The sequence below is a fragment of the Styela clava genome, chromosome 15, assembly GCF_964204865.1.
Source record: "Styela clava chromosome 15, kaStyClav1.hap1.2, whole genome shotgun sequence".
In the NCBI taxonomy this organism is placed as follows: Eukaryota; Metazoa; Chordata; class Ascidiacea; order Stolidobranchia; family Styelidae; genus Styela; species Styela clava.
Window position 1 is genome coordinate 9,524,642 of NC_135264.1, and position 24,907 is coordinate 9,549,548.

Consider the following 24,907-nt stretch of genomic DNA (forward strand, 5'->3'; position numbering starts at 1 on the left):
AAAATATTTTTAGGATATACGTTATTGCGAATGTCTCACTCGTCTCGGAACAAAAATTTCAATTTTTTTTTGTACTTTTGCAAAAGTTAGAGCTCACTCACAAAATATACCGTATATTCCCGATTTGTTCAGAAAACTCTTTATAAAATATTGGGTGGCTCTAAAAAGAGCCTTTGAATATAGTACGACATGTTTACAACCTCCTCTTCGCTGGCTTCTTCTTTGCTTTTCTTTTTCCAGCTTTTTTCGCGGGCCTACGTTTAGCTTTCTTGGCAGGCTTTCGTCTTTTCGCCGGACTCTTTCTCTTCTTTTTGCCGCCACGCTTCTTGGTAACCTTGCGCTTCTTTTTGGCAGGTGATCGGCGTTTCTTTGTTGCCTTCTTTTTCTTTCCGCCTGCCTTCTTCGTTTTGTCGGCTACGACTTCCTTGTTAATCTTGAAAGATCCAGAAGCACCACTGCCCTTGGTTTGAATTAGAGAATTCTTGGCTAACATAGACTTCAATGCAACCGATACGTATCGATTAGAATTCGATGGTACCGGAAACTTGTCCGCAATGTAGCCAGAAATCGCCTGTCGAGACGCTCCACGGGGCTGTTTCAACTCCTTCAAAGCAGCTACGATCATCTCCGAATATCTTGGATGATCACGCTTCACCCTTGGCTTTCGCGCAGGTTTTGATGTTCCGGACGGGGCCGGAGCCTTTGTAGTTTCCTTTTGTTGTTCTTCCATGATGTAGATTTACCGGATAAAAGCCCTGGTGGGCAACATATTTTTTATGGGCGGACGTCCACGACACGCAAATCAAACGATGACTGCCGAAAGTACCCTGATAAATTTTTTTTCTATAAAATGTTTTTGCACTTATCTATTTTGACGTATTTATGCTGAAAAGTACTACCGGTAAAGTTAGATTTCTGTAATATTTCAAAAAGTGTACTTATGAACAAATCAATTGCTTAATTTTTCATATCTAATTCCAGTTCTATATATTCTAATTTGAGAGTAGAAATCTCACATCAGAAAATTGGTAGGCAAAATGTTAAATTATTTTTGCTATCATGCCTATCTTTCCAAAGCTATATATAAAAATCTAATTTACGTCTCACATTAAAAGGTACTTGCAAGAAAGAGAATGGATATCAGTTTGCCACTATAAAACCGTGACGGAAATTAAGGCTTTTGCCGTCAAAAATTCGGCCCTTTTATTGAGGACAAGAACGAACGGTTTATAAAACAATTGAAATTTTTGGTTGGTTTTGGTTTTACCAATTTCTTCACATTCGAATTGTTAATGAAAATGACTCTTTCGCCTTAATATGTAAAGCTAAATAGTTTTATTTGAAAAATACATCGATAAGCAAAATAATTGATTCATTTGAATCCTTTTGATATGAATCCAAGGGTTTTAGTATGCTTGACGTTTAACCTCGCCAAGTGGTTCATCTACGCTCGGCGTACTAGCAATTTGTAACATCAAAAAGAAACTTTGCAAATTAAAAGTATGGGACACATGAATCAATTTAAATTTGTCATAATACAAGACTTGGTTTTTTCTACATCTGAGTCGGTTGATCTAAATACCTAAAACTTGATCCAGAGGACCAAACTCTACACAAACAATCGCCACACGTGGATTCGTACACTCATCAAAAATTGTCTAGAAATGAACCACAATCCTTACAATGCGAATAAATTCTTCATTTTGAAACCAAAAAATAGTGAAATACATTTTTCCTTTTATTAATAAGTGGAAGTCAGAAACATTTTGCGTAGCCTACAGTTGCTAAAAGGTCATCCATGTAACAATGTGGAAGCTCAAGAAAAATAATGCCCACGCAACTACTGCGTTGAATTATATATTTATGTACTTTGCCAGTATCTTGAGCAACATGACCACTCAAAAAGAGGTTTATATTAATTGAAGTCGGAGCATTTAGTTTTTGTCTGGACAAGTTATATGCATACCTTCGCTTTGACATTCGTACAGAAAATGAATATAACGAAGTAACGATACTCCATGGGGTAAAATTTGTGAACTAGCAACTAGCAGGCTTTTCCAGTACGTTACCCAAACATCTTACTACCGGGCAACCCATTTTATGACGTAATACAGTTTCATAGCAACCAAAGCAAATAGCATTATTTGAAATAATGCGCTAAAGAATGAAGTTATATATGGTACGAAGGTTACGTTTACTTTAATGGTTCGGTAAGATGTTATAAACTTATGATCATGCCTCAAACTGCAACAATGTGTAATTGGTTAGGAAGTGTTGTTTGTGGATATTTTAGCTAAATTCCTGTTGTTAGCGTAATCGAATTCAAATTTTCAGTCGGTCTGCTCAAGATGGAAGATGTCCTTCGAGGGACGTTGCTTTTATTTTTCAAATTTTCTCTCGATTGCTATGTGGTCCGGTATTTTATCAAATATTTGCTGCTAGACCGCATCTGTGTTGCTTGGCCGCCAGTATTTTTTCAGCAAAATTAGTTAGGCCTTGTCGGTACCAATGTACGACTTTCGTTGCCGTCTATTTGAGCATTGTTCATGTTTTATAATTGTTTAATGGTAGGCTATGTTGAATAAACATTAAAGTACATGAACGTCGGGTATGCGATCATCGCTCAATTTGTTTTCACAACTAACCGTGTGCGGTAGTACCGTATTTTAAGGACCATAAGGCACACGGTCAATAAATTAGCTTGACTGGGTTTCTATTTATACATATGGCGCAACGTAGTTTATTGCGTGCGTAAGAGGTTTGTTCATTAAACAATAGGACCGATTCTGGTTGAGGTACTGGCTAGGAAACATTACCTAGGATCTATTTTTGATGGAAATATATATAAAGTGCCTTATGGCCCGTTAAATACAGTACTAGAAAATGTTACTAACGAACTGCCAACTACGAACAAGATGATATAGTCACGTTGACGTCCGCGCAAGAGACAAGAGTGGCATATCGATTGACCAATCGGAGGACGTTTGGCGAGAGTTTTTCTTATGTATGCTCGAGCTGTGACCAAGCCGCAGGCAAACACTGAAATAAGCCGCCCAAACTACCAAGGGAAGCCAGCCACGCGAGGTAGTAAATTCCACATGACTGAAATTCTTCGTCGAAAGCGCTCGGCATTAACTTTGTTAGCCTATCAAACTGGTTCACAGATTATAAGCGAAATGAGGAACATGTTCAGAAGAACAAAGGTTTTTTTATAATATCTGCGACGAGGCAAGACGCAATTAGGCACTAAATCTTAATATATGCAAAACTACTCCATACACGGACGAAGCCAACCAGAGTCCGGACCATTACACCATAGTGCTAATGAAAACTCGGAAGAAACAAAATTGGGTGGCACTGAAAAGTGCCGTTTGATAACGCTGCTCGTAGTATTTATTACTGTTGAGACTGAGACAATTTCTTTTTTGGCAGAAGAGAAGATTGTATGTTTGGCAAAACGCCGCCCTGGGCAATAGTGACACCGTCGAGCAATTTGTTCAATTCTTCATCATTGCGCACGGCCAGCTGAAGATGGCGCGGGATGATTCGGCTTTTCTTGTTATCTCTCGCTGCATTTCCCGCGAGCTCAAGAACTTCGGCGCTCAGGTATTCTAAGACAGCGGCTAAGTATACAGGCGCCCCAGCACCTACTCGTTCGCTGTAATTGCCTTTGCGAAGAAGACGGTGAACTCTTCCGACAGGAAATTGTAGTCCCGCTCTTGTAGAGCGCGACTTACGATTGCGTCCAGCAGATTTACCGCCTTTTCCACGTCCAGACATTTTCGATGATGATTGGGTCTCTGTAAGGATAAATGATATTCGTTGAGGCCTACTCTTACATTTTATACTACATCGCAGGTTTAGATAGACTCCGCCCAGTGTTGCCAAGAAAATATCGTTTCGTTTCCGACCGATATCACCCGGTATGACTATGCCCGGTCCTGATTGGTCGCCATAGATAACGAGTTGATAAACCATTTTCGAAATCCTGTAAGTTGACATGAAATCTTTAATGTTTTTTGTTAATTGAAGGTTTGTTATAGAAAAATAACAACTTTAACAACGCGTAGGTCTGAAAGCTGTCGCATGTCTGAAAGTACGTCGATGCCAACTGAAATAACTCTCGGATAGCTTGTCTTGTAATTTCTCTTCGTTTTAAATTGAATTTCTGTGGAATACAGCAATAGGCACCTCTTCAAATTAAGCCGTTTGAAGATTATTCGATGTAATTTTTATTAAACTTTCATGGTGTCAAGACCATGCCTCTTCAACAAATAATGGGCGACTAACTAATCGCGTACCGGACGAGGGCCGTGGCACGCCATATGAAAATCTTGTCCGAAATCGCTGTTAACCCTTCTTACATTTTTGTAATTATGACGGGATTCTGTACGCATTAAATACTGAGTTATCTGAATCAGCAAATGGCTCTTTATGGAGAACATCCAAATCTTTATCTCAGTTTATTAGGCAGTGCCATACAAAAATGGAATCCGGAATATAAACAATAAGTTAGTAATTCATAATAGTAGTTTGGTAATTTTATTGAACCGGAGATTCACGAGAACTCTGTTTGATCGATTCTATAAAAAATTTAAGAATAACGAGATCCTATATGCTGAGCTTCGTTATGTGGAACGTTGTCTGTTGAAATCTCCCAGTATCTTTCTTCATTGGAACCCATTTAGACTTTTCGCGCTACAATAAATCTCATTACCCGCTACGTAATATTTATTCACAAAACTCCAGTGAGACCCGAATTCGAGTGAATACTAGTCAAGTCCATGCTTCCGAACACAAATAACTACTGTAATCTCATACCCGACATGGAATGGTAACCGGACGAGAGGCCGTGGTTCGCCATATGGTTAAGCCGTCTTAACAGCTTTTCACTACCTCGCAATAAATATGTATCCTATCCTAAATCCTATCCTAACTCGATAGGCTGATGAAAATAACCATTCTGAAGCTGTGAAATATCTCGCCGCGCTGGCATTATTTAATTAGTGTGCCTACCAGTAAAGACTAAACGATAGCTGCTAAAACAACACATTCAGAAGTCCCTGTTATGAATAAAACAATATAGCAACTAAATTATATTTCAAGAAACATTTAGTGAAGAAAATCAAAGGTGACCAATATGGAAGCAATATAAATATTTATTAACGGTGAAGAAATATAATACAAAGTGCTGATGAAACTTTTCTCACAAAATAAAACAGTTTTACAATATCAAGAATTATGTTGGAACCACTAAAGTAAATTATTGTGTCATGTATTGCAAAAAATCTCGGCCGATATATGAATATATATATTATCGCAGAATCATTTGAAAAATCAGGTGACAGGCGAAAAATCGGGTAACTGTATTGCGCAAATATAGACAGACATAAAACTGTCTATATATTATCTGTAATTATGGTAGAACAGTACAAGAAATCGGTGCACATCGCGTCCTTTAAAAATTACTTAGAAATCCTCTTTAATTTAAAAGTCGGTTTTTCTTCAAATATCAAAATGACACTACCATAGCCTTTTTCATAAAATTTGGACAAACATGCAATATATAAAATATTCTGATTATGGAAACAAATTTATAAGCGATAAAGTTTTCAGAAGTAAAATTTGTCAAATAGAATTTGAGCATAAATGAAAAATTACCCTGGTTTAATTACTATGATGGAAGTGTGCAAAATAAGCAGTGAGGTACATAAATAGAAGTAAATTATTAATAGCTAAATCAGAGAATAATGAATTGTAGATAGTGGATAATTAGTCGATTTGTCACTTATGTTATTGGATTGTAAAAGATGTACGGTAAATTAACATTTGAGTACGCTTTACTTGTCTTGGACATGTGCAAAAAACTACAAGAAAATAATATTAAGGCTACTCTTATACTGACAAAGGTAAATTAAATTGAAATTTAATAGAAGTGATGATTGTTATTTTATATGGAAGTAAGTATTCTTATGAATTGATTATCTCAGGAAGGCTATTGATGTTTAGATGGCCAAGTTATTTTATAGTGGTAGTAAAATATTTATATTCAGCTTTTTGTGACGGGGAGTTAGGATTTCCATTGAATAAGCAAGGATACAAATATGAATGAATTACCCAAACAATTATATATAGCTATATATTTAAATAGGGTATGTTTCTATTGAAAGTCTTTGCTGCAATTTACCTTTTAATATCATACAACGCACATTTTTAAAACAACATTGAGCAAACCAATAGAATTAACAGTAAGCCAACACTTTTTTTCATTTTTGAGATAATGCAACAAACTTTTTTGATTTGAGATAAAAACCTACATACATATTCAGCAATAAGTATTGAAGAGAGATACAATATATACAAAAATATATTTATACTGCATAATTATTATGTATAAGGCACCGTTAATTGAAGAATGTGCGGAATCGGCATTGAAAGTGGATTGTCTTCTGTTACTGCATAAAGTGCTTTCATTATACAGTGGTGACCATGATAAATAAGTATCATCAGAGACGAATTCGAAATGAACTAAAATAAAAGCACATTGAACAAATGTTATCGAAATTTTTATTGAAAACTTCTAATTCAAAAAAAAATTCAATATCTAGAGTGGAATATTTTCCAATACTTTCTAACATTTCTGTAATTGCATGATTATAATTAATTGTTACAAGCAATTGCTTATTATCGAGACTGTCAAAATTTATTCATAAAACTGGTTTTCTCTTTGTGGGTATATAAAAACATCAAAGGCAATGGACTATTTGAAAATATGTCACAGGAATACTCTCGTAGCCAATTACTTTGTTAACCAGTTTGAATTGAATTATTTCTCCCACCTCAATCAGATCAAAGGCAGAAAAAACATAGTAGTATGCAATAATAGTTGTATGCTTAAACATATATTGTCATACAAAGCTAAAACATGTTCAGCCCACCATATATATTTTTTATTATTTATACATAAAAGGTAACAAGGAAATGAAATGGGTCATATGACCTCATCACCGCTTTGTTGCATGCACTGTCTTTTGATTATATTTGCTAGGCATTAATGATGACTTCCTGCCATGGTACATTCCATTTATTTGTTATACCATCATGCATCACAAAATGCATGCATGCACAAAAAGTAATGGAGGAAATAACAATCTACCTTGATGTACGCCTTTATGAGTGGCGAATGTCAATATGAATTTTTCCATATTCTATAAACAATTTTGTATGATGGAAAATCGATATGTGTCTGTTTGGAAACAAGTACCTGTTGTAATATTTAACACTTACTTCATAAAATCAGGACATTTCGATATTACATGTTCAAATTCAGCAAATGATAACTGATTATCATCATCAAGATCTGCTTCTATCATTACCTGTAGATATAATATATATTTTTTTAATTTGTATTATTAGCTTATAATGAGTGAAAAGGTAATCAGCCTTTCGCATGATGACCTGGCATAGCTGTTTTTCTGATTGTATCAACTAAAACGCTCAAATCTTAAGCCAATCCTCATTCACTGCCATGTGAGGCTCCACTATAAATATAATTCTATATGATACTGGTAGCTCTTGGAACTCCTTCACTTCTGGGTATGTATGATCTTTAATTGAACAATTTTTTTTTTTAATGTATAATTCAATCTGTGAAACAATATATACACCAGTTGGAATGATATTTTTCACCTCAGTGATTACCGATAACTTCACTTAAAGATAAGTCTCTTTTACTTCTGAGTGAGTCTGTGTGACCTTGTTTTGAGGGAATTATAAAAACTATAATTTGAGTCCATGAAAACACTTATGAATCATGAATATTTTTCAGTGGACATATTTTATTGGAGTGTTCACTATATAATTACTGCCGGAAGTCTCATTTTACACTGATACAACCATTGTTTGGTCATAAACTTGGTATTGAAAACAACTTTCACAAATTTTGTATGATATGAGAACTGGTTAAACATTAATCCTACTTGCATCACAAGAATGAAATAGCATGAAAATAGAATTCAAAGAACACTTGAACACCACAAGAGTGAAATTCTCATCATAATCTGGTTTCAAAAATTACCGACCAAGCCACTTTAATATATAGTGACAATAGATTAATGGCTTCAATGAGCCACTTCAAAGCAACAAGTGGAAGCATCATGGCATAATGTCCAACAACATAAGATTTCCAATCTGAGGATTAGAGAAGGAAATAAAAAAGTACCCTCTACATAAAATAATAAGAATATTATTGCTTTCACACATTCAAAGTCAATTTACATGATAAAGATCTTTTACGAAACCTGTATATTTAATGCCACCTTGACTACAACATGTTATAATACATACAAAATAGAAGAGGATGTTAGATCATGGTTATATACAGAGACAGGAAACTCATTAATATTTCTCCTTTGTTACTCATATTAATAGCTTGTGTGTACCAGATGTTTAATAAAGCACAGCCAAAAATAGTACACAAATTTCCATGCTGTCGACAAAATCAAAATTATCGTATATTGAACATGATCTATAAATAAACCATACATGATCACACCAAGCCATCAACATTCATAATTGGGTACACATGTACATATATAAATTACATGCTATTTGCATTTAGCAAATAATCTAAAGGATTATTATTAAAATTTTATTCGTTATTTCATACATATGTTGACATTTTTTATAAACTGAATTTTGCAAATATTCCAGTATAAGCTTTTCTATATAATGCTCAATACAATGTACAGGAATGTTTTTTATTGCTCAAGTCTAGACAAACTCTTTGTTTAATATGTTATCAATTTCTAATGAAACAAAATTAAATATTTATTTATCGTCAATAGGTCAATATTTTTGATGTAACATACTAAACACCTACATTATTTATCAGTTGATCCATCTCCTCTTCCGTTAAATTATCATCAGAACCTGTCAGACGATTGACAACATTCTGAAGATCGTCAGAATCCAATAAGTCATCTCCATTAAAATCTGAAAAATAAGTTTTGCTGATTATTAAAGTGTAACTTAGTGACATAATATGTAAAATTCAGAAAATTTGTTTGAATTATGGAAACTTTATATATTTACAAGGGAAATGCGAAATTTTCAACAATCAAACAATTCTATTCAATGATATTACTAAAGCTTCTGCAACTTAAATATTCAATGTTTTAAATAATTTATTTCGAATGGTAATCGGTCTGGTTTTTGTCATCTGCGTGAGCAATATAAAGCAGATACTTCTCTTCAAAATGCTTAAACTTTTAGCCGATATTGAACAAACAGACATAGGTTTCCCATTAAATAATTCTAAAGCTAGGCAATGTTTGCTGAACCTTTTCACCAACTGTGCGGAAACGGACAATAAAACCATCGCTATGCTCCAGAAAACAAGTCTATTATGTTATGTCCACAATGTTGACTTAACTGTTGATGACACATAATCATGGGGTTTAGTGACGAACTAAACTGCTATATAAGAGTGTGTGTCTATAAATGTATGGTTTCCTTTGAACACTGGTCAGTATGACTTGACATGCCACAATCATGATGTTTTAACATCTTTACTCTGAACAAGGCTCTGGACATAAACAAGAGTGTTTGAATTTTCAAAATTCATATATCACCTAACAAAATTAGTACCATTCTCAAAAAAGTTGCTTTAAAAAACATGAAAAAAATTACGGTAGGCTTTTTACATTAAGAAAATTTGGCCTGACCTGACATCAACTACCTTTCATGAATTAGTAACCTTGCAAGGCATATTATATACATGTTTTCTTATTCTTTTAAATTATTTGTGTGAGAAGCAGCCTCACAAGCGCATTTTTATTATGGAAACAAACATGTTTACTTGAGCTATGCGATCTCTGTGAATTTCAGTAAATTTAAAAAACCATCCACAGCAATACAATAGGCAATAAATTTCTTACCATAAATTTTGAATGCCCATTCCGCCTTTACATTTCTTGGGGCAAGATCACTAAATGCACTCATCATGTCAAGAAAATCTTCAAACATTAAACTCCCATCTCCATTCAATGCTGTTGAAAATACTTTGCATATTCTATCACTGTATGAGGTAAAAAAAAAACTTTGTGATAAAGATTTTGTCATGGGCTAATTTCTTATTACAATAGAGATTTGATAATAACATTAATTGAAGTTGTATATCCAAAACTCAGCATTTTGAGTCTTACCTCGCATGGATCCACCCACTGCCTTGTTGTTGTTCAAATATTTTGTAAAATCAGTGGTGGGTCAAGCTCGTTCCCCCATTAAAAAAATTAACTATGCCTACCCATAATTAGAAATTCAGAAACTTAAATTTTAGTGGCTCTAATATATGGTTTGGAACAGGCTAAATGCTTCATTTAAATCCCTACTACTTTATTTTCATATAAGTTTAAACTACAGAAACTTTCCATTTAGTGACTTAGCATATAGTTTCAACAAACATTCTGGCTATTTCCTTTTGATGCTTATACTATATTCGCCTTGGCTAAGAATAATGCCTGTTTACTCAAGAGAAACAACAGTTAGAGAAAGTGGGAAAATTTCAGTATAAAAAGAATCACTGCATAATTAATACTCACTTGAACGGATTAACTTTCAATTCTGGTATTTGACAAACTTTTTCTAGTGGTATTCTTGCAAATCTATCTTGATTTACAGCATCTGGGTCAACTTCTGCAAACCTTTTGAACACACTAAACAAAGATCCATGAATAATGTGAGATTATCCCAAATGGAGGATTTAAAAGTATTGTTTGGTTAAACTTATAATTTATACAAATAAGTGATATGACAACAAAACTTGATATGAATAAATGTTAGCTGATATTCAGAAAAGGTGTTTAATCGGACCTCCTGAAGTATGCCCACCAAGATGGCGCACAACCTGAACTCAGGTTGTGTACCAGGTTAGGGTTCAGGTTATGCGACATCTTGGTGTGCATACTTCAGGAGTAAGAGTACCGTTTAATCAAATCTGAATGTCAGGTTGAAAACTTTGCAAAGTGATTTAAAAAAAATGTTGACTGATATATTGACTAAATCATTGTATAATCCAGCTTATAGAAATAATAATCATGAGTGGTACTTCAAAGTTCTAGTGCTAGGGACTCTTTTTGTGACCAAATGGCCCAATTTTTTTTTGAAGCCCTGGCTGGGCACAATAATTTCCTATTCTTTAAAAATTAGGTATTCAAATCTATAATATAGAAAACCATATACAATTCTGGTATGGAGAAAGCATACAAGCCTTTCCAAAAAAAAAGAGGATTTTGTATTTTATTTTATAGCAATGAATATTTCATTCTATCTGCTTTAGCCTCTGCCATGCAGCCACAAAGTAGCGAACGAGATGAACACATAATATTAACATTTACAATAACAAAAAATATGAAACTTACTGCAGAATCTCTTTTTTGCTGAAAAAAGTGAGGTCCTGCAACCAAAATATTCATGACATTGAAGTGACTGACGATGAATCATGCAATAACATAACTTAGCAATGTGAAATGAAAGCATGCAATGCAATAGCTTACAAATAGTTGGATATTTTTACAACATAAAGATTTATACAAAAAAGGCATGACTTGGGAATTGAATTGTTAAAATTGTATATAATTTGCTTTCGGCACATTTCCTAGTTTTCAAAAAAGAATTATTCTGTGCTTTACCTACAAAAAATTTTTTGCATCCACTTGACTAATTTATATAATAATTACTGAGCACAAAAGTCCTATTAACTGTACTGCCAAACTAAGTTTGCCAAGTAATAGGAAAGCTAGCAAATACCATATTAAATGATAATTCAGTGAACACTACAAATTGAGTGAGATTTATTTCCCTCTTATACTCTATAACTCGAATATACCAGCTCAAGGCATTATCCCAGATGCTAAACAGATGAATTATTGCATTGAACTTTCATATACAACATAAAATTAAAAGTCATAACAACATAGGACTCACAGAATATTCTTGTAGTTCATCATCACTGAAAACGCTTTGAGAACCCCCCATTGCTTGAGCTTCTCAACGTAAAGAAGGACAAAACACCCGCCCGAAACGACGTCCACTTACAAATGATACGTATGTTTACTACGGTCAGCTGATTCGATTCACGATGAATACAACCGTAAATATATACTACTGTACTACGATACAACATGAATTCAACGGCACAACAAGACGTTTTCGTTTTTGTGAAATATCGCCAGTTTGTTTATCAAATTTAAAAATTTATTTAATTTTACTTTAAAATACATATTTAAAGTTCCAAATTTATAATTTTACTCAAACTAAAAACAAATTTACAGCATACTTTGAGCCCTATTTATTGGCCGGAAGATGGCTCCCTTTCTACATGTATTTATCATTGAGGTGTTGGTATTTATAGTAAAGGATTGGCTGAAGTCAGTTGTCAATTTCCTGGATTTTTGGAAGGTCTTTTACGTAGGCGAGGATGTATTAAAAACAGAATTAGCCCATTTCCAAGTGCTTATTCCAAATATTAATTTACAAAAATGGAAACTGCGGATGTATCACCGATCGTAACGCTTAATGTTGGTGGAACAAGGTGAGTGAAAATATTTTGCTCTAGTCTACTAATGCTCTATTGAACTTTTAATTGACTTCCGGACTTTGGTGCAAGTAATTTCATTCACATAAACAAGGTTATCACTAACGCAAATTCAAAACAATACTGAAAGATAAAATCTCACAGTGACTGCAGAACTAATTGGTATACCGCTACTGTCATAGTCAGATATAGGTGCATGTTCACTAAATGCCATAAGTACTTCTAGTTGGTGTGGCACAAACATTTCTGCATATGTTATTTCTAACCCCCATCTGAATATGTTGTCCAAAAACTATGTCACTACGACGCCACAATCACGTCATAGAGCTTGCCAAAGAAAAGCTATGATCAATCGAAATGGCATCTCCGTCGACAATGACGAACTCGCTAACTCTAGCGATGTAGTCAGGTGGGGGTTAGAAATGACATATGCAAAACTGGTTATGCCACGCCAACTAGAAGTACTTAACGACGTTTAGTAAACTAACCCCCAGATATATAATGTTCAGATGCACTGCTTTGATAAAATCTAGATTGAACACCAGTGCAGTGATATACTGACTGGTACATTACAGCATTGTGACGTTTTAACAAAAAGTATCAATGCAAACTTATGAACTTTTTCAGATACTTGGATTTGGCATTTCACTTAACAGCAATATTGTGATTTTTTTGCATGCTACTCTGCCCTTTTCACAGTTTCATGTGTCAGCTAAAAAGAAAAGAATACATTTTAGTTTTAATTGTTTCAGATTTTGTACATCAAGGGAGACACTGACATGGATACCAGATTCATTCTTCTGCAGGTAACTTGTTTAATTTTTATTATTTCAGCTGTTATTGTGGATGTGGAGTCAGGAAATATATTACAAAAATTTTAGCATGCAAGTCTTCTTTAATAGGTGTTAAAGAAGGCCTAATAAACTTAAATGCACGATTTTTAATGCTTTTTGTGTATCTTTAGACCATTAAAAAGTTGACATAAGGTAATGGATGTGAGAATTTCCGCTTTCAGTGGAAATATCCCAAACCTCAACAAGACAGCCTTAGCCGTTATACTAGTGTTTAGTCACATTTTTTCCATCGAACAACATGAAATGGTCAAGCTACTTTCTTATGATCGTTTTGTCTACTTGTTCATAATATATGAATTTCCACTTTTCATTTCACAAAGCTGTTCACATGCTTACTAATATACTTCAATGTAATCCATTCTACAGAAAAATATTTTGAGGCATGTGTTTGTACAACTTCCCTCTAAATTACTTTGTTCATGAAAGGACTCATCTTTTTCAGTTATGCATTATTTAGTCGATTATATTACACTCCGTCCAAAGTAGTGTACTTGAGGTTGAACCCAAGAATTTACTCTTCATGTTCTTGTAATTCAGCCCAATCAACAATGGTTAGTGACTGTCTAGAATACCTGACATGTCCTGAATGGAAAGTTATATTCATCATTTTGCACATGATGCAATTTAACGTATTTGCCCATTGAATCAAATCAATAACTAGAATTTTTTTGTACTTTGGAAATTTTTTGTCTTGTAAAAAATTTTTTTGTATTTCCAGCTTGCTAAGTGGAAGAATATCATCATACAAAGATAAAACAGGAGCGGTCAGTTTGTAATCATTTTATACTTTGTTTGTTTCTTTTATATAAAGTTTGATTAATTATTATCTATCTTGTCATTTTTTAGATTTTCATCGATCGGGATCCAGGACATTTCCGACATATTTTAAATTTTTTGAGATCAAAAGAACTTGACGTTCGGGGAATTGATGTTGAATCACTCAGACACGAAGCCGAATATTATGGAATTGTACCGTTAGGTATGTTGATTTCTGAAAATAAAAAATTAAATATTCTAAAATTTTTATCGCATTGCTCATGTATTGACAGGCATTATTCATGGGGTTTTTGGTGAGTACGGCCCAATTCAAAATCTATTTTGATTTTACTCTTTTGATATTCTTTTTTGAATACAGCCAGAATAAAAGTTTATACTGATTTGTCCTGTAATTGTCATCATTTAGAACGCATTTCTTGTATTTTGTGCAGCTTGTGAAGCTAAAGGTTGGCTATTAGGTCTTAGGCGTCATGTTTGATTTAGGGTTTACAATAGAAAATATTATTTTATCCTTAATATATTCTTGCTTTTTATTCTTCAGTATCTCGTCTGTCGGTATGTGCTGAATTGGATCATTCTGGATGTGGGAACGTACTTTTCCATGGAATGATTGAGAAACCAGCTTTTCCAACTCCCAATTCTAGATTGAAACCACCTGTGATCAGTGCACCCAGTGAAACCCAGTCACAAATCCATTCCCATGGAAGGAGAGACGTGGACCCAGGTTTGTAATGATTCTTCTAAATTCATACAAACAATAAGACAATGACCCTTTACAGTTGCTCCGACCTTAGGTTCGATTAACACAGGACTGTGGATTTGATACAGAGAAAATAAATAGACTGCATCATGACATGAGACTACATCATAGTTAACGAAAATAGTGACTTCAGCTCCCAACTTTGATGGGTGTTTTGACTCCAAGAATATCAGATTTAACAACAAGAACTTTGGTGCTTGAAGCTCGAAACTCCGAAAATTTCAGAAATCCGCTTTTGCCTTGTTCATCCATCTTTTTTTTTATTGTCATAAAAATTTTCATTCTTTGATAAAAAAATATTTCATTGCAGACCAACTTATCCAAGATCCACGCAAAGTACTTATTGTCACAGGACATAATAGTTGGATAGCAGTCGCTTATACTCACTGTGTTGTTTGTTATAAAGTGAAAGATAATTGCGGCTGGCATCAGGTATGTTCTATACAGTATTGTTATTATTTTGATCATTTTTGTATATCCATTTTTCCAAATATGCCTAATTAATGAATGGTCTTTGATTGTAATTTGGATTATTTTGTATTCAGAAAATATGAACAAAACAATTTTTAAGTGGTATTGTATTAAGCTTACTTAAAATTCCTTTTTCTTGCATGCAAAAATCATTAAAATTTCGGAGAACGCAGGTAATCAAATAATTTGAACACTTAATGAACAAAGTTAAGGAATACTAAAGTATTTGTCAAATTATTAAAACTGAAATCATCTTCATCAATCATTCTGTCGGGAAATCTGGCACAGTAGTGATCAATTCAACACAAAATATATACAATAAGTACCAGTAACTTGAACCATGTAGGCAACCAGGGGCCAAAAATTTTACCCACCTAGACTGGCGGGTGATGTAAGTGTGACGTAAAAAGTGAAGCAAAAGTGGAAAACTAAATTTATTAATCACAATCTCAACAAATTCCTTGAGCTATTTTTTAGCTAAAACATCAAAGTATAATTTAGTTTGGTTGTGGTAGCATTGAATTATACAATAGGACTGATCTATGCTGTTCTCGCAGGGTAAAATCTCGGGTTAAAACCCAATGCCCAGCACCTCACTCTGGGTGTAATAAATTGGGTGAGTCTGAAATTTTTTCTTCCAAACTTCAATAGATCCTTCTATACCCATAGCTGCTTGTGCAGAGACTAGTTTGGAGTAGAATATGCCATAGAAAAAAATCTTCCATTGACCAGATTGAAAATTTATTCAGGTGTTTGTCAGTCCGTATCTTGATTCTATCGTTGAGCGTGTCGCCATTAATGCTAAAGTACAAGGAATGGCTCCTGATTCAAAAGCCAGAATGGTTGCCGTTGGTTACTCGTGCCATATACGATTATGGAGTTTCCAAGATGAATTAACTTCAAATGAAATAGGTATGGGAATAAAATTATTTCAAAAATAATAGTATGCACTGAAGTGGGAAACTATCACAACTGACTATACAGATATTATCTATTATTATTACCTAAAGCTGACATAGTAATATTTACTATTAATAAGGGAACTCATATTCTACCGGCTACACATTTTGTGCAAGAAAATAACATTTTCAAAAAGAAAAGTTTATTCTATAAATAAATCAGATAATGGCATTTTGGGTATTTCTGTTATCAGGAAATATAGAAGAAATTGGAAATAGAAAAAATGTTTTTTTTTTTTATAATAAAGTATTAGAATTTATTTAAATATAAAATAATGCAATGAATATTTGGAATGCTCAAATTTAAACAATATTGAAATATAACAGGCAATTTGTATATCTTTCTCAGAAATATGAGTGATATAATAAAATTAAAATTAGAATTTGAATATTGAATTACAGAATTAAAATATTGCTTTAATTTTGCACAAGACTTTAGCTGTTTTGTCACTCTATCACCAGATGAAAAGATATTCAAATCTAACCCAAAAATATTGTTGTTTTAGGTATCTTCAATTTACAATCAACTGTGGATTCATTGTTTTTTATTGGGAGCCAATTGGTTGCTCTGAGTGGGCGTGGCGGTCGAGTAGGAGTTTGGAATGCAGTTTCTCAACATTGGCAAGCTCAAGATGTTGTTCCTATCACAAGTCATGATACTGCAGGATCTTTCTTATTGCTTGGTGGTGAAAATGGAAGCATTTATTATATAGGTTTGTGGAAGATTGAACATATATAGTTTAAAACTACCAGTGTCTGCCTAAATAAACATTTTTTGTTTTAGTGTTCTTCCAAAATTTGAATTTGGAGAAAGTTTTGTATTTGAAGTTTTGAAATTCTAGGTACAAAATTTCTACTAGTCATCGTTTGTAGTTGGCAACTCTGTAAAAAGTCTTAAACCCATAGTACATCATCCAGCATGGGGTGTGTCAAACTTTTTTTCTGCCTGGAGAAAGTTTGTGATGTCCGTGGTGATTTTCTGATAATTATGCCCCTTATACCTAGCTTAAACAAATTATAGATGTTGTTATACATGAAAAAATAAATAAATTGAAGGTCAAGTAAGAGTGAAATGTTTGCATGATTATTATTTAAATCATCAAACTAAGCAACAAACTTACCCACAATGATGTGCTGCCTGGGGCAGTTGCACCTTTGGTCCACCTCTAGACACTCCCCTGCAGCCAACCAAAGGTACCACAATTGCTTATATGAATCATTCAGGAAATGGCTTCATTTGGTATAGCACTTTCTTAATTTTAGGGATAACTTAGAATAGTTCTATCTGAAATTTGTCATTTTAAGCACTGATGATACTTTGACCTCTGGAACTATAAAGAATAAAGAGGCATTGTTTATCAGCTGTATTATACATAAACGTAGAAGCAGTTATTAAGATATATATATCCTGCATTATTACTATTTTTCAATTTTCCCATGATTTTTATTGATTTCTCTATTGAACATGAACCAATTTACAATATACTCCTCATTTTATTTAAAAATAATATTTATTCAATTTTGGCTATCACTGAAATTAATTCATATTTTTTTTTTATGTTTCAGATATGCAAAAGTTTCCCCTTCGTCTCAAAGACAATGATTTATTGATAACAGAACTCTATCATGATTCTTCAAACGATGCAATAACAGCTCTTAGTGTTTATTTAACACCAAAAAGTCAGAGTAAGAGACAGTTATGACTATTTAATTATTGTACTTTGATTTTGATTTTGTTCTAATTACCATCACCGTTTGATTATACTGTATCTTCTCATACCCATTTTATCTGTGATTTTTCTTCATCTTGGGGATATATAGTATCACGAATCACGTTTCACGAGCATCAAATATTATCAATTCTGTGCACAGACCAAAACTTAATTATAATCATCCTTGTAGAACAAGACATGCATATGTTGATGATATGTGATTCGGGAGAATAAAAACCGCCATAAAGATGTTCACAGCCTAAATAGCACGTTGCGCGACGATAACCATCCAGAATTTAAACGACCCTCAACCCCCCAACTTCGTCCCTGATTGCCTGTTACAGTTCTTCCTATTTTACAAGTGGTCCTTTTACCCACCATTGGGAGATTGAAATTTGATTTGATTTTTTATTGCATAAAATATATGAAGGGCAGCACTGCTATAGAGCATGGTCTGTGTTGTATTTTAAAAGCAGCTAAAATTTGGAAACATCCTAAAATTTCAATGTAAACACTAACTTTGAATACAATCATCGCTTTTATAACATCACATTCTAGAGATATTTTACTGGTTTCGTGATTTTCTGTGATATAAAAATGAATTTCAACTGAAAAAGTCAGCCCTCTCAATGAGTGTCAATAGTGATGACCAAATCCTTGACCAGTTTGTTTCTCATTCTCCCATCATCTCTCCCAGTATCCATCTTTTCTTCAATTTTTTTTTTATGTGCTAAATGTGCATAATTATTACTCACAATTGACATTGAACAAACTTGTATATTCTTCACAGCTGCATTTGTAGGAAATTGGATAGAAGTTGCATATGGAACAGCATCTGGAGTAGTAAGGGTCATAGTTCAACATCCTGAACTAGTGGGACAAGGATTTCAACTGTTTCAAACCTTCACTGTGCATCTAAGTCCTGTTACAAGAGTTATGTTGTCAGAAAAACACTTAGTCTCAGGTAAATATCTTATTTCTGAATGCAGAATTTTGTTGGAGTTCAAATGGAAATTTGAGTTGGAGTTGATGCCAGATTCAGATTTTTATTGTGATTATAGAAGTCAAAATTTTCAACGGAAACTTGAAAAGCATTTGGATGACTGGGCATTCTCAGTAGACAATTAAAAAAGGCAGGCATACACACAGAGAAAACAATCACTTTTGTATGTATGTCGTTTTAAATATGATCAGCATGAAGATATAGTGATTTAAGTAATTTTCCACATGCACCTAAATATTTTTTCAGAATGTATTCGGAATAGTGAAGTATTCGGTTTTGGCCATACCTGCATGCACCCAATTTTTTTCAATCCCCTAGTCAGAGAAATTAGTTTTGAAGTGTCTTGGAGTCGGTTTTCAGTTTTGCCAGAATCCACAGGATTGTATGCTGCACCGCTCAGTAAAAATACATCAATTTAGATTATGCGAAATTTTTGATAAATATTTTTTTTGTATATAATTCAAAATTTGATTTACTCTACTTTCATTGAATATTACTAGGCATAATCAATCTGAATCTTAGCCTAATCAATCTTAGCCTAAATATTTGATAGGTTTGCTTTTAGATGAATTAGATTAATTTTAGTTGGTTCGTGACAAGAGATTATAATTCGCATTAGATAGATTGTCCAATAGAATATGAATGATCTATACCTCTGCTTACATATTCATTTCGATATCTTATGGCGAACCACGGCTTCTCGCCCAGCTACCAGTCGGGTATGGGATTAGTTAGCCATTTCAGATGCATGCACTTGATGCTGGAGTAAGGCGTAGCCGAAATAGGGTTATATGAACTACCCTACTGCAGCGAAAAGGCAGCAATTCTCTCGCACATAATTATCTCTGTAGGGTTTGAACCGGTGAACCCCTGTAGTGTAATCAGAAGTGCAGTTGTGCAAGTGTATTCCTAACACAATGCGCCAACCTCTAGTCCAAACTTGATGAATAAAAAGCTTTTGGTAATTTTAAATTCTCAACATGACATACTTGATAAGATACCCATATTATCAACTGACTGAGTGTGATTTTGGTTTATCAGCTTGTCTATTATTTCTAGTTTGTTCTGATAACAATCATGTACGAACATGGAAAGTAACACGATTCCGTGGAATGATATCAACACAACCTGGATCCACACCGCTTGCTTCTTTCAAAGTAATATCACTGGACGCTGATCACCTGCTTTGTAAGTAGGCCCATATTGTCGTTTCTTACACTTTTTCACAAGGGGTCGGCAACCATTTCCATGTCTTGGGGCCAAACATTATACCTGACATGGACAAAGTACGGCCTCAGGCCAAATCCGGCCCGTTGGGCAATTCAATCTGACCCGCCTGATGCTGCCACAACCAAATTTTGATGTTTCACTTAAAAAATAGCTCAAGGAATTTGTTGAGATTGCAATTGAATTTAGTTTTGACACGAGGCTTATTGTTTTACACTTCTGCTTTTGTAACACTGTAAATATTGTTCATAACTTTTGACATCACACTTACGGGCCCGATGACCCGCCGGTCTGAGTGGGCAAAATTTTTGGTCCCTGTGGACCCTATGAGGCCCAATATTTAGCCCCAAATTTTGCTTGATTCATGGGAACACCTTCATATGACATTCGGTACAATTTTGTATGATATCCAGTACAATTTTGTTAACATCTAGCTGTATTTTTGAGCTTCATGCCCATATCTTCAATCATTCCTTTCTTGTTGACAGCAAGTTATAGTACTGGTAATGACATTGGACCTCACGGAGAACGAGAAGAAGAACAAGTGTTTATACAAAAGGTTGTTCCTGTGTCTGATCGTCTCTTTGTCAGACTATCTTCCTCTGGACAAAGGTATGGACAAATATTTTGTTGAAAATATACACCCAATTTTGATAATAAAATACTAAATATTTTTTTGACCCCGAAGAATAGAACCCGTAAATTTCTTAATTCTATGGAATGAAGAAAATTTATTTACACTCAAATTTTTGCTTGTTAATGATGGTACCCAAAAGTTTCCGTAATTTAGGAGACTTTGCTCAAAAAGTATGTTTCCACCAGAACTTGTTCCAACTTCAACTTTGTTCTGTTCTTTTTTGGGGAGCGGAGGTCACCCCCATAATTTGTCTCTGTCACCCAGATCCTGGTAGTTTGAAAATACAACTACAATTCATTAAAAAAAAAAGACAAACTCTCGATTCCGCAACCCTGATACAATATCAACTTTCTTTACAGAGTAACTGAAGTTGAATCAGTGGATGGATCTATGATAACTTGTTATTGTCTTCACGAATGTGAGTCATCAACAAGAATGGGTTCACGACCCCGTAGATATCTCTTTACTGGGCATAGCAATGGTGCAATTCAAATATGGGATATGACAACTGCGCTTGAACATTCTGCAGAAAAAGGACCAAGTAAGTTTTTTTTTAATTTGATGTGAAACAGGCAATGGGCAAGTCGTGGGGGAGGCACTAATACATAAAGGGCTGCTTTTGCTGAAGGAATGGAATTTGTGGATTGCATTGCCTACCTATGGTTTGAGCTGTTGGTCTTTGAATAGTTTGTTCAGTGATACCTCGGTGGTCGAACATAATTCCCTCAAGATTAGTGTTCAACTACCACATTGTTCGACTACCAAAACTTATTTTCCATAAGAAATAATGATAATTGTTTTAATTCGTTCTCACTCATTCCAAAATACCCCAAAATATTAGCAAAACGTGGATTCTATGGCATGTGTTTTTGTGCACGATGACATTATCAAAAATTGCGCACCCTGTTGCATTTCGATTTCACATTAGTTGTGAAGATTTCCATGCCGATAGTCTACTGTGACAGATTGCATACTCGTACTACTTAGTTTCAGATTTTGTGTCTTTGTGTCCAATTATTTGAGCATCGCTTTCTTGTTGCATGCTCCAGGGGCAGCTGAGATGCGTGGTTCCTGGTTTGGGTGGTTCATTTCACGCGGGGGTAGGCTCAGGCGTTTGGGTACCGCAGCATATTCGACTAAAATTTTTTGGTGGACTATCGAATTGTTCGAGTATCAAGTCGTTCAACTACCGCAGTATTCACTGTTGTAGTTTGTAGTATTTTGAGGAAATTGTGTCCATTTTGAATATCTTGGATATTTAGTATCGTCGGAATAGTGTATCTGGACCTTTTTTCAATTCAAAGCTATAAAACTCTCTATTGATGAAATGCCCTTAACTTTCGTATACTGTGTAACTACTGTATATTCTTTTATCATCAATATTTGTTTATATTCTGTAATTTTTAGGTATTCTGTTAATTTGTTTGTTCATGTATTTGTTTATTTATTTCATGTTTTTCCTCAACTTTACAATTTCATCATTCAATCAATCATAATTAGTTTGTTTAATTGTTTACAGCAATAGTATAAAATGCTCTCGAATTTCGTAATTGCAGCAAAATTAATATATATTTTTCTATCATTTTATTCTTTCAGGATCTCATGGACCAACCGAGCAAGAAATTCTGAAACTTCTAAACCATTGTGATCTCAGTAGATCAGCATCACCTTCCATGAGTCCTGCTGCTTCATTATTGGACAGATTGTTATTAAGAAGTTCAAACACAAGTCTTAATAGCACTAATACATTAACGTCAGAACATGATAAGTATGTGAATATTTGCTTCCATTCACTTCTTGAGTTTGGGTTCAAACTCGAAATCTCGTGAAAGCCGGACTTTCATGGGATATTTTATTTTTTTCAAAGTTTCATATTTTAACATTACTGTTCTTTTCTGTTCTATAGACCTAGAGAACCAAGTAGTGAGGACCAGAAATTGGACGTTGCAATGGGTAATATTCCTGTACAATCTTCAAGAGTTGAAAACATTCCTACACCTTCCACTATGCGGCAACGGACAGTCTCCACTCCAGTTGGTTCTAGCAAGCCATCTATAGAATCCTCTGACACGACTAATTTACGTCGACAGCCATCTGTATTACACAGTCGCAATTTATCGAATACGAGTTTCTATCAACCTGCGGTTTCTCCAGTAGGTGGCGTAGCATTACCTGGTTTTATTGTATCACAAGGTGGCGAAACGAGCAACGAAACAACCCCTAAACCTGTTGTTCCTAAACCAAGAAAAGATAGAATAACAGACGCTTTTTCGTTCACACGAAAAGGATCCACGATTAAGAAGAAACATGAACGAAGTTTATCTTCTTCTAGTCAACCAAGCGATAATGACACCGATTCGAATGATACAGCGAATACTTCGGTAGAAACCAAAATCCCGGTAGTAAAACGTCGATTGAGTCTAAAAGGAGTTGAAAGACCTCCTTTGAATAATGACAGGCTATCATTTCCGAATCTTCAATCCATGTGGCGACCTCCTAGCTTCATACAGCCTAGTGACGATTATGAATCGAAAACAAAATCTTTACCCGCCCAACCTAGAGAGCAAGTTACACAAAGCGATACTCAAGAGCCCAATTTTGCCCCACGTAACAGTGCTTCCAGAAACAGCTATAAATCTGCCATTCAAGATTCCCTAGTACCTGATTCACCTATTATGCCAAGGCGTGAAATGTCTTCAAAAACTTCACCTCCAGCGACTGAAACTAAATCAAAAGATACTGGAAATTTAACTGATAATTCAACGTTAACATCATCGCCGTCAAGTTCGGAGAAAAAGGAAAATTGAGATAAATGTAAATTTTGATTAATCATCTCAATAGATGCTATGTCATGCAATTTTTTGCTTAAGCTGTGTCATATTGTTATTCAGGAATAGACTGTTGAAATGATTCCAATCCCCTAAATTACAGTTGAATGTTAGTGAATAATACATTTTTTTGTATAGCGCACTACACACAAAATTCCATATTTTTGTTACTCATGTGTAGGGTGTGTTATAGGTAAAAAATGTGTAAAATTAACTACGATTTCAAGTTATTTTCAATTAGATCATATCATACTGGAGATAATTTGTATAATCAATCCATAGCATGAAGAAACATGAATATTATCAATGGACTTCAAAAAAAAAAAAGAATTTCTATTCTGTTCGTGTTGCCTTGCCTCAGTATTTAATCAGTATTAGCCCAATTGTACATAATATACGCCAGTCTTCCAGTTTCCGTGTTTATACTATTTTTTTTTTTACGAAATTGCAAAGGCATTGGAAGTTTATTCTTATAATTTTGAATCAAGATTTAAAATGTCAATCTGATTCGATGCAGTTTTTTAGTATTCATTTTTTTGTATTTACCTTTTTTATTATTCACGGGATGAAAACCAATAGTTTGGAAATGACCATTGAAAACATAAATCTTCCATGGTAAGATATTATGACATCACAGAGTGAGGATATGACGTGATAATGCCTTTTGAATGTTGGTCGATGACATGTACCCGTGCTACCCCTTAAATATAATATGCATTATGTGTTTAATGGAGATCAATCATTACATATTCGAAAACTTATTCAAATAGAAAGGTATCAAATGAAATATCATGTAATATAGGATTGCGTTTTTGTGCTTATTATGTTTATTAACACAGAAATTTCAATAAATTGTATCACCACCATTTGTGTGTATTGTGCCTAGGTACCTTGAAAGCAGAACAAGACTAGTAGTGGTACATGCAACGGACATGAGCTATGCAGTTGGAAGTTACTGTGAATGCTGGATTACTACAATGGTCACGTTATAATGTCGAGCGTTTGGCAAAATGTGAATTCATCTCCTAATTCTCATCTGTTTTAGCTTACACCTTCGCATGCAACGATCACATCTGTTCAAATT

At 34.3% G+C, this 24,907-nt stretch overlaps 4 protein-coding genes across 4 annotated transcripts; 1 reads left to right on the forward strand and 3 right to left on the reverse strand.

Annotated features, from left to right (window-relative positions):
- Positions 1–97: 97 nt before the first annotated feature.
- LOC120334337 (histone H5-like) lies at positions 98–750 on the reverse strand. The gene has a single exon (XM_039401821.2). The coding sequence runs from the start codon at positions 728–730 to the stop codon at positions 194–196; it is 537 nt and encodes a 178-aa protein (XP_039257755.1). The 5' UTR covers positions 731–750; the 3' UTR covers positions 98–193.
- A 2,646-nt stretch (positions 751–3,396) lies between these two features.
- LOC120334567 (histone H2A-like) lies at positions 3,397–3,780 on the reverse strand. Its single transcript, XM_039402072.2, has one exon. It carries the CDS (start codon positions 3,778–3,780, stop codon positions 3,397–3,399), a length of 384 nt encoding a protein of 127 aa, XP_039258006.2.
- A 1,314-nt stretch (positions 3,781–5,094) lies between these two features.
- LOC120333754 (calcium and integrin-binding protein 1-like) lies at positions 5,095–12,307 on the reverse strand. Its single transcript, XM_039401110.2, has 7 exons — positions 11,986–12,307; positions 11,421–11,455; positions 10,602–10,715; positions 9,939–10,078; positions 8,882–8,994; positions 7,288–7,376; positions 5,095–6,528 (listed from the first exon to the last, which is right to left on the reverse strand). Exons 1-7 carry the CDS (start codon positions 12,034–12,036, stop codon positions 6,507–6,509), a joined length of 564 nt encoding a protein of 187 aa, XP_039257044.2. The 5' UTR covers positions 12,037–12,307; the 3' UTR covers positions 5,095–6,506.
- A 93-nt stretch (positions 12,308–12,400) lies between these two features.
- On the forward strand, positions 12,401–24,689 carry LOC120333753 (SH3KBP1-binding protein 1-like). Its single transcript, XM_039401108.2, has 15 exons — positions 12,401–12,592; positions 13,348–13,401; positions 14,168–14,213; positions 14,296–14,428; positions 14,768–14,950; positions 15,297–15,418; positions 16,207–16,369; positions 16,923–17,129; positions 17,983–18,102; positions 18,919–19,092; positions 20,191–20,319; positions 20,847–20,970; positions 21,355–21,536; positions 22,592–22,763; positions 22,902–24,689. Exons 1-15 carry the CDS (start codon positions 12,540–12,542, stop codon positions 23,800–23,802), a joined length of 2,763 nt encoding a protein of 920 aa, XP_039257042.2. The 5' UTR covers positions 12,401–12,539; the 3' UTR covers positions 23,803–24,689.
- Positions 24,690–24,907: the final 218 nt, after the last annotated feature.

Bases quoted from the DNA above. Each gene is read 5' to 3' on its own strand.
- LOC120334337 (XM_039401821.2), bottom strand. From the start codon at position 730: ATGGAAGAACAACAAAAGGAAACTACAAAGGCTCCGGCCCCGTCCGGA.
- LOC120334567 (XM_039402072.2), bottom strand. From the start codon at position 3,780: ATGTCTGGACGTGGAAAAGGCGGTAAATCTGCTGGACGCAATCGTAAG.
- LOC120333754 (XM_039401110.2), bottom strand. From the start codon at position 12,036: ATGGGGGGTTCTCAAAGCGTTTTCAGTGATGATGAACTACAAGAATAT. The intron at 10,716-11,420 runs GTAAGTTTCATA...ATCTTTGTTTAG, and splicing joins AGCAAAAAAGAGATTCTGCA to TGTGTTCAAAAGGTTTGCAG. The intron at 6,529-7,287 runs GTAAGTGTTAAA...CTTTTATTTTAG, and splicing joins AAATGTCCTGATTTTATGAA to TTCATTTCGAATTCGTCTCT.
- LOC120333753 (XM_039401108.2), top strand. From the start codon at position 12,540: ATGGAAACTGCGGATGTATCACCGATCGTAACGCTTAATGTTGGTGGA. The intron at 20,320-20,846 runs GTAAGTAGGCCC...TCTTGTTGACAG, and splicing joins GGACGCTGATCACCTGCTTT to CAAGTTATAGTACTGGTAAT. The intron at 20,971-21,354 runs GTATGGACAAAT...CTTTCTTTACAG, and splicing joins CTATCTTCCTCTGGACAAAG to AGTAACTGAAGTTGAATCAG.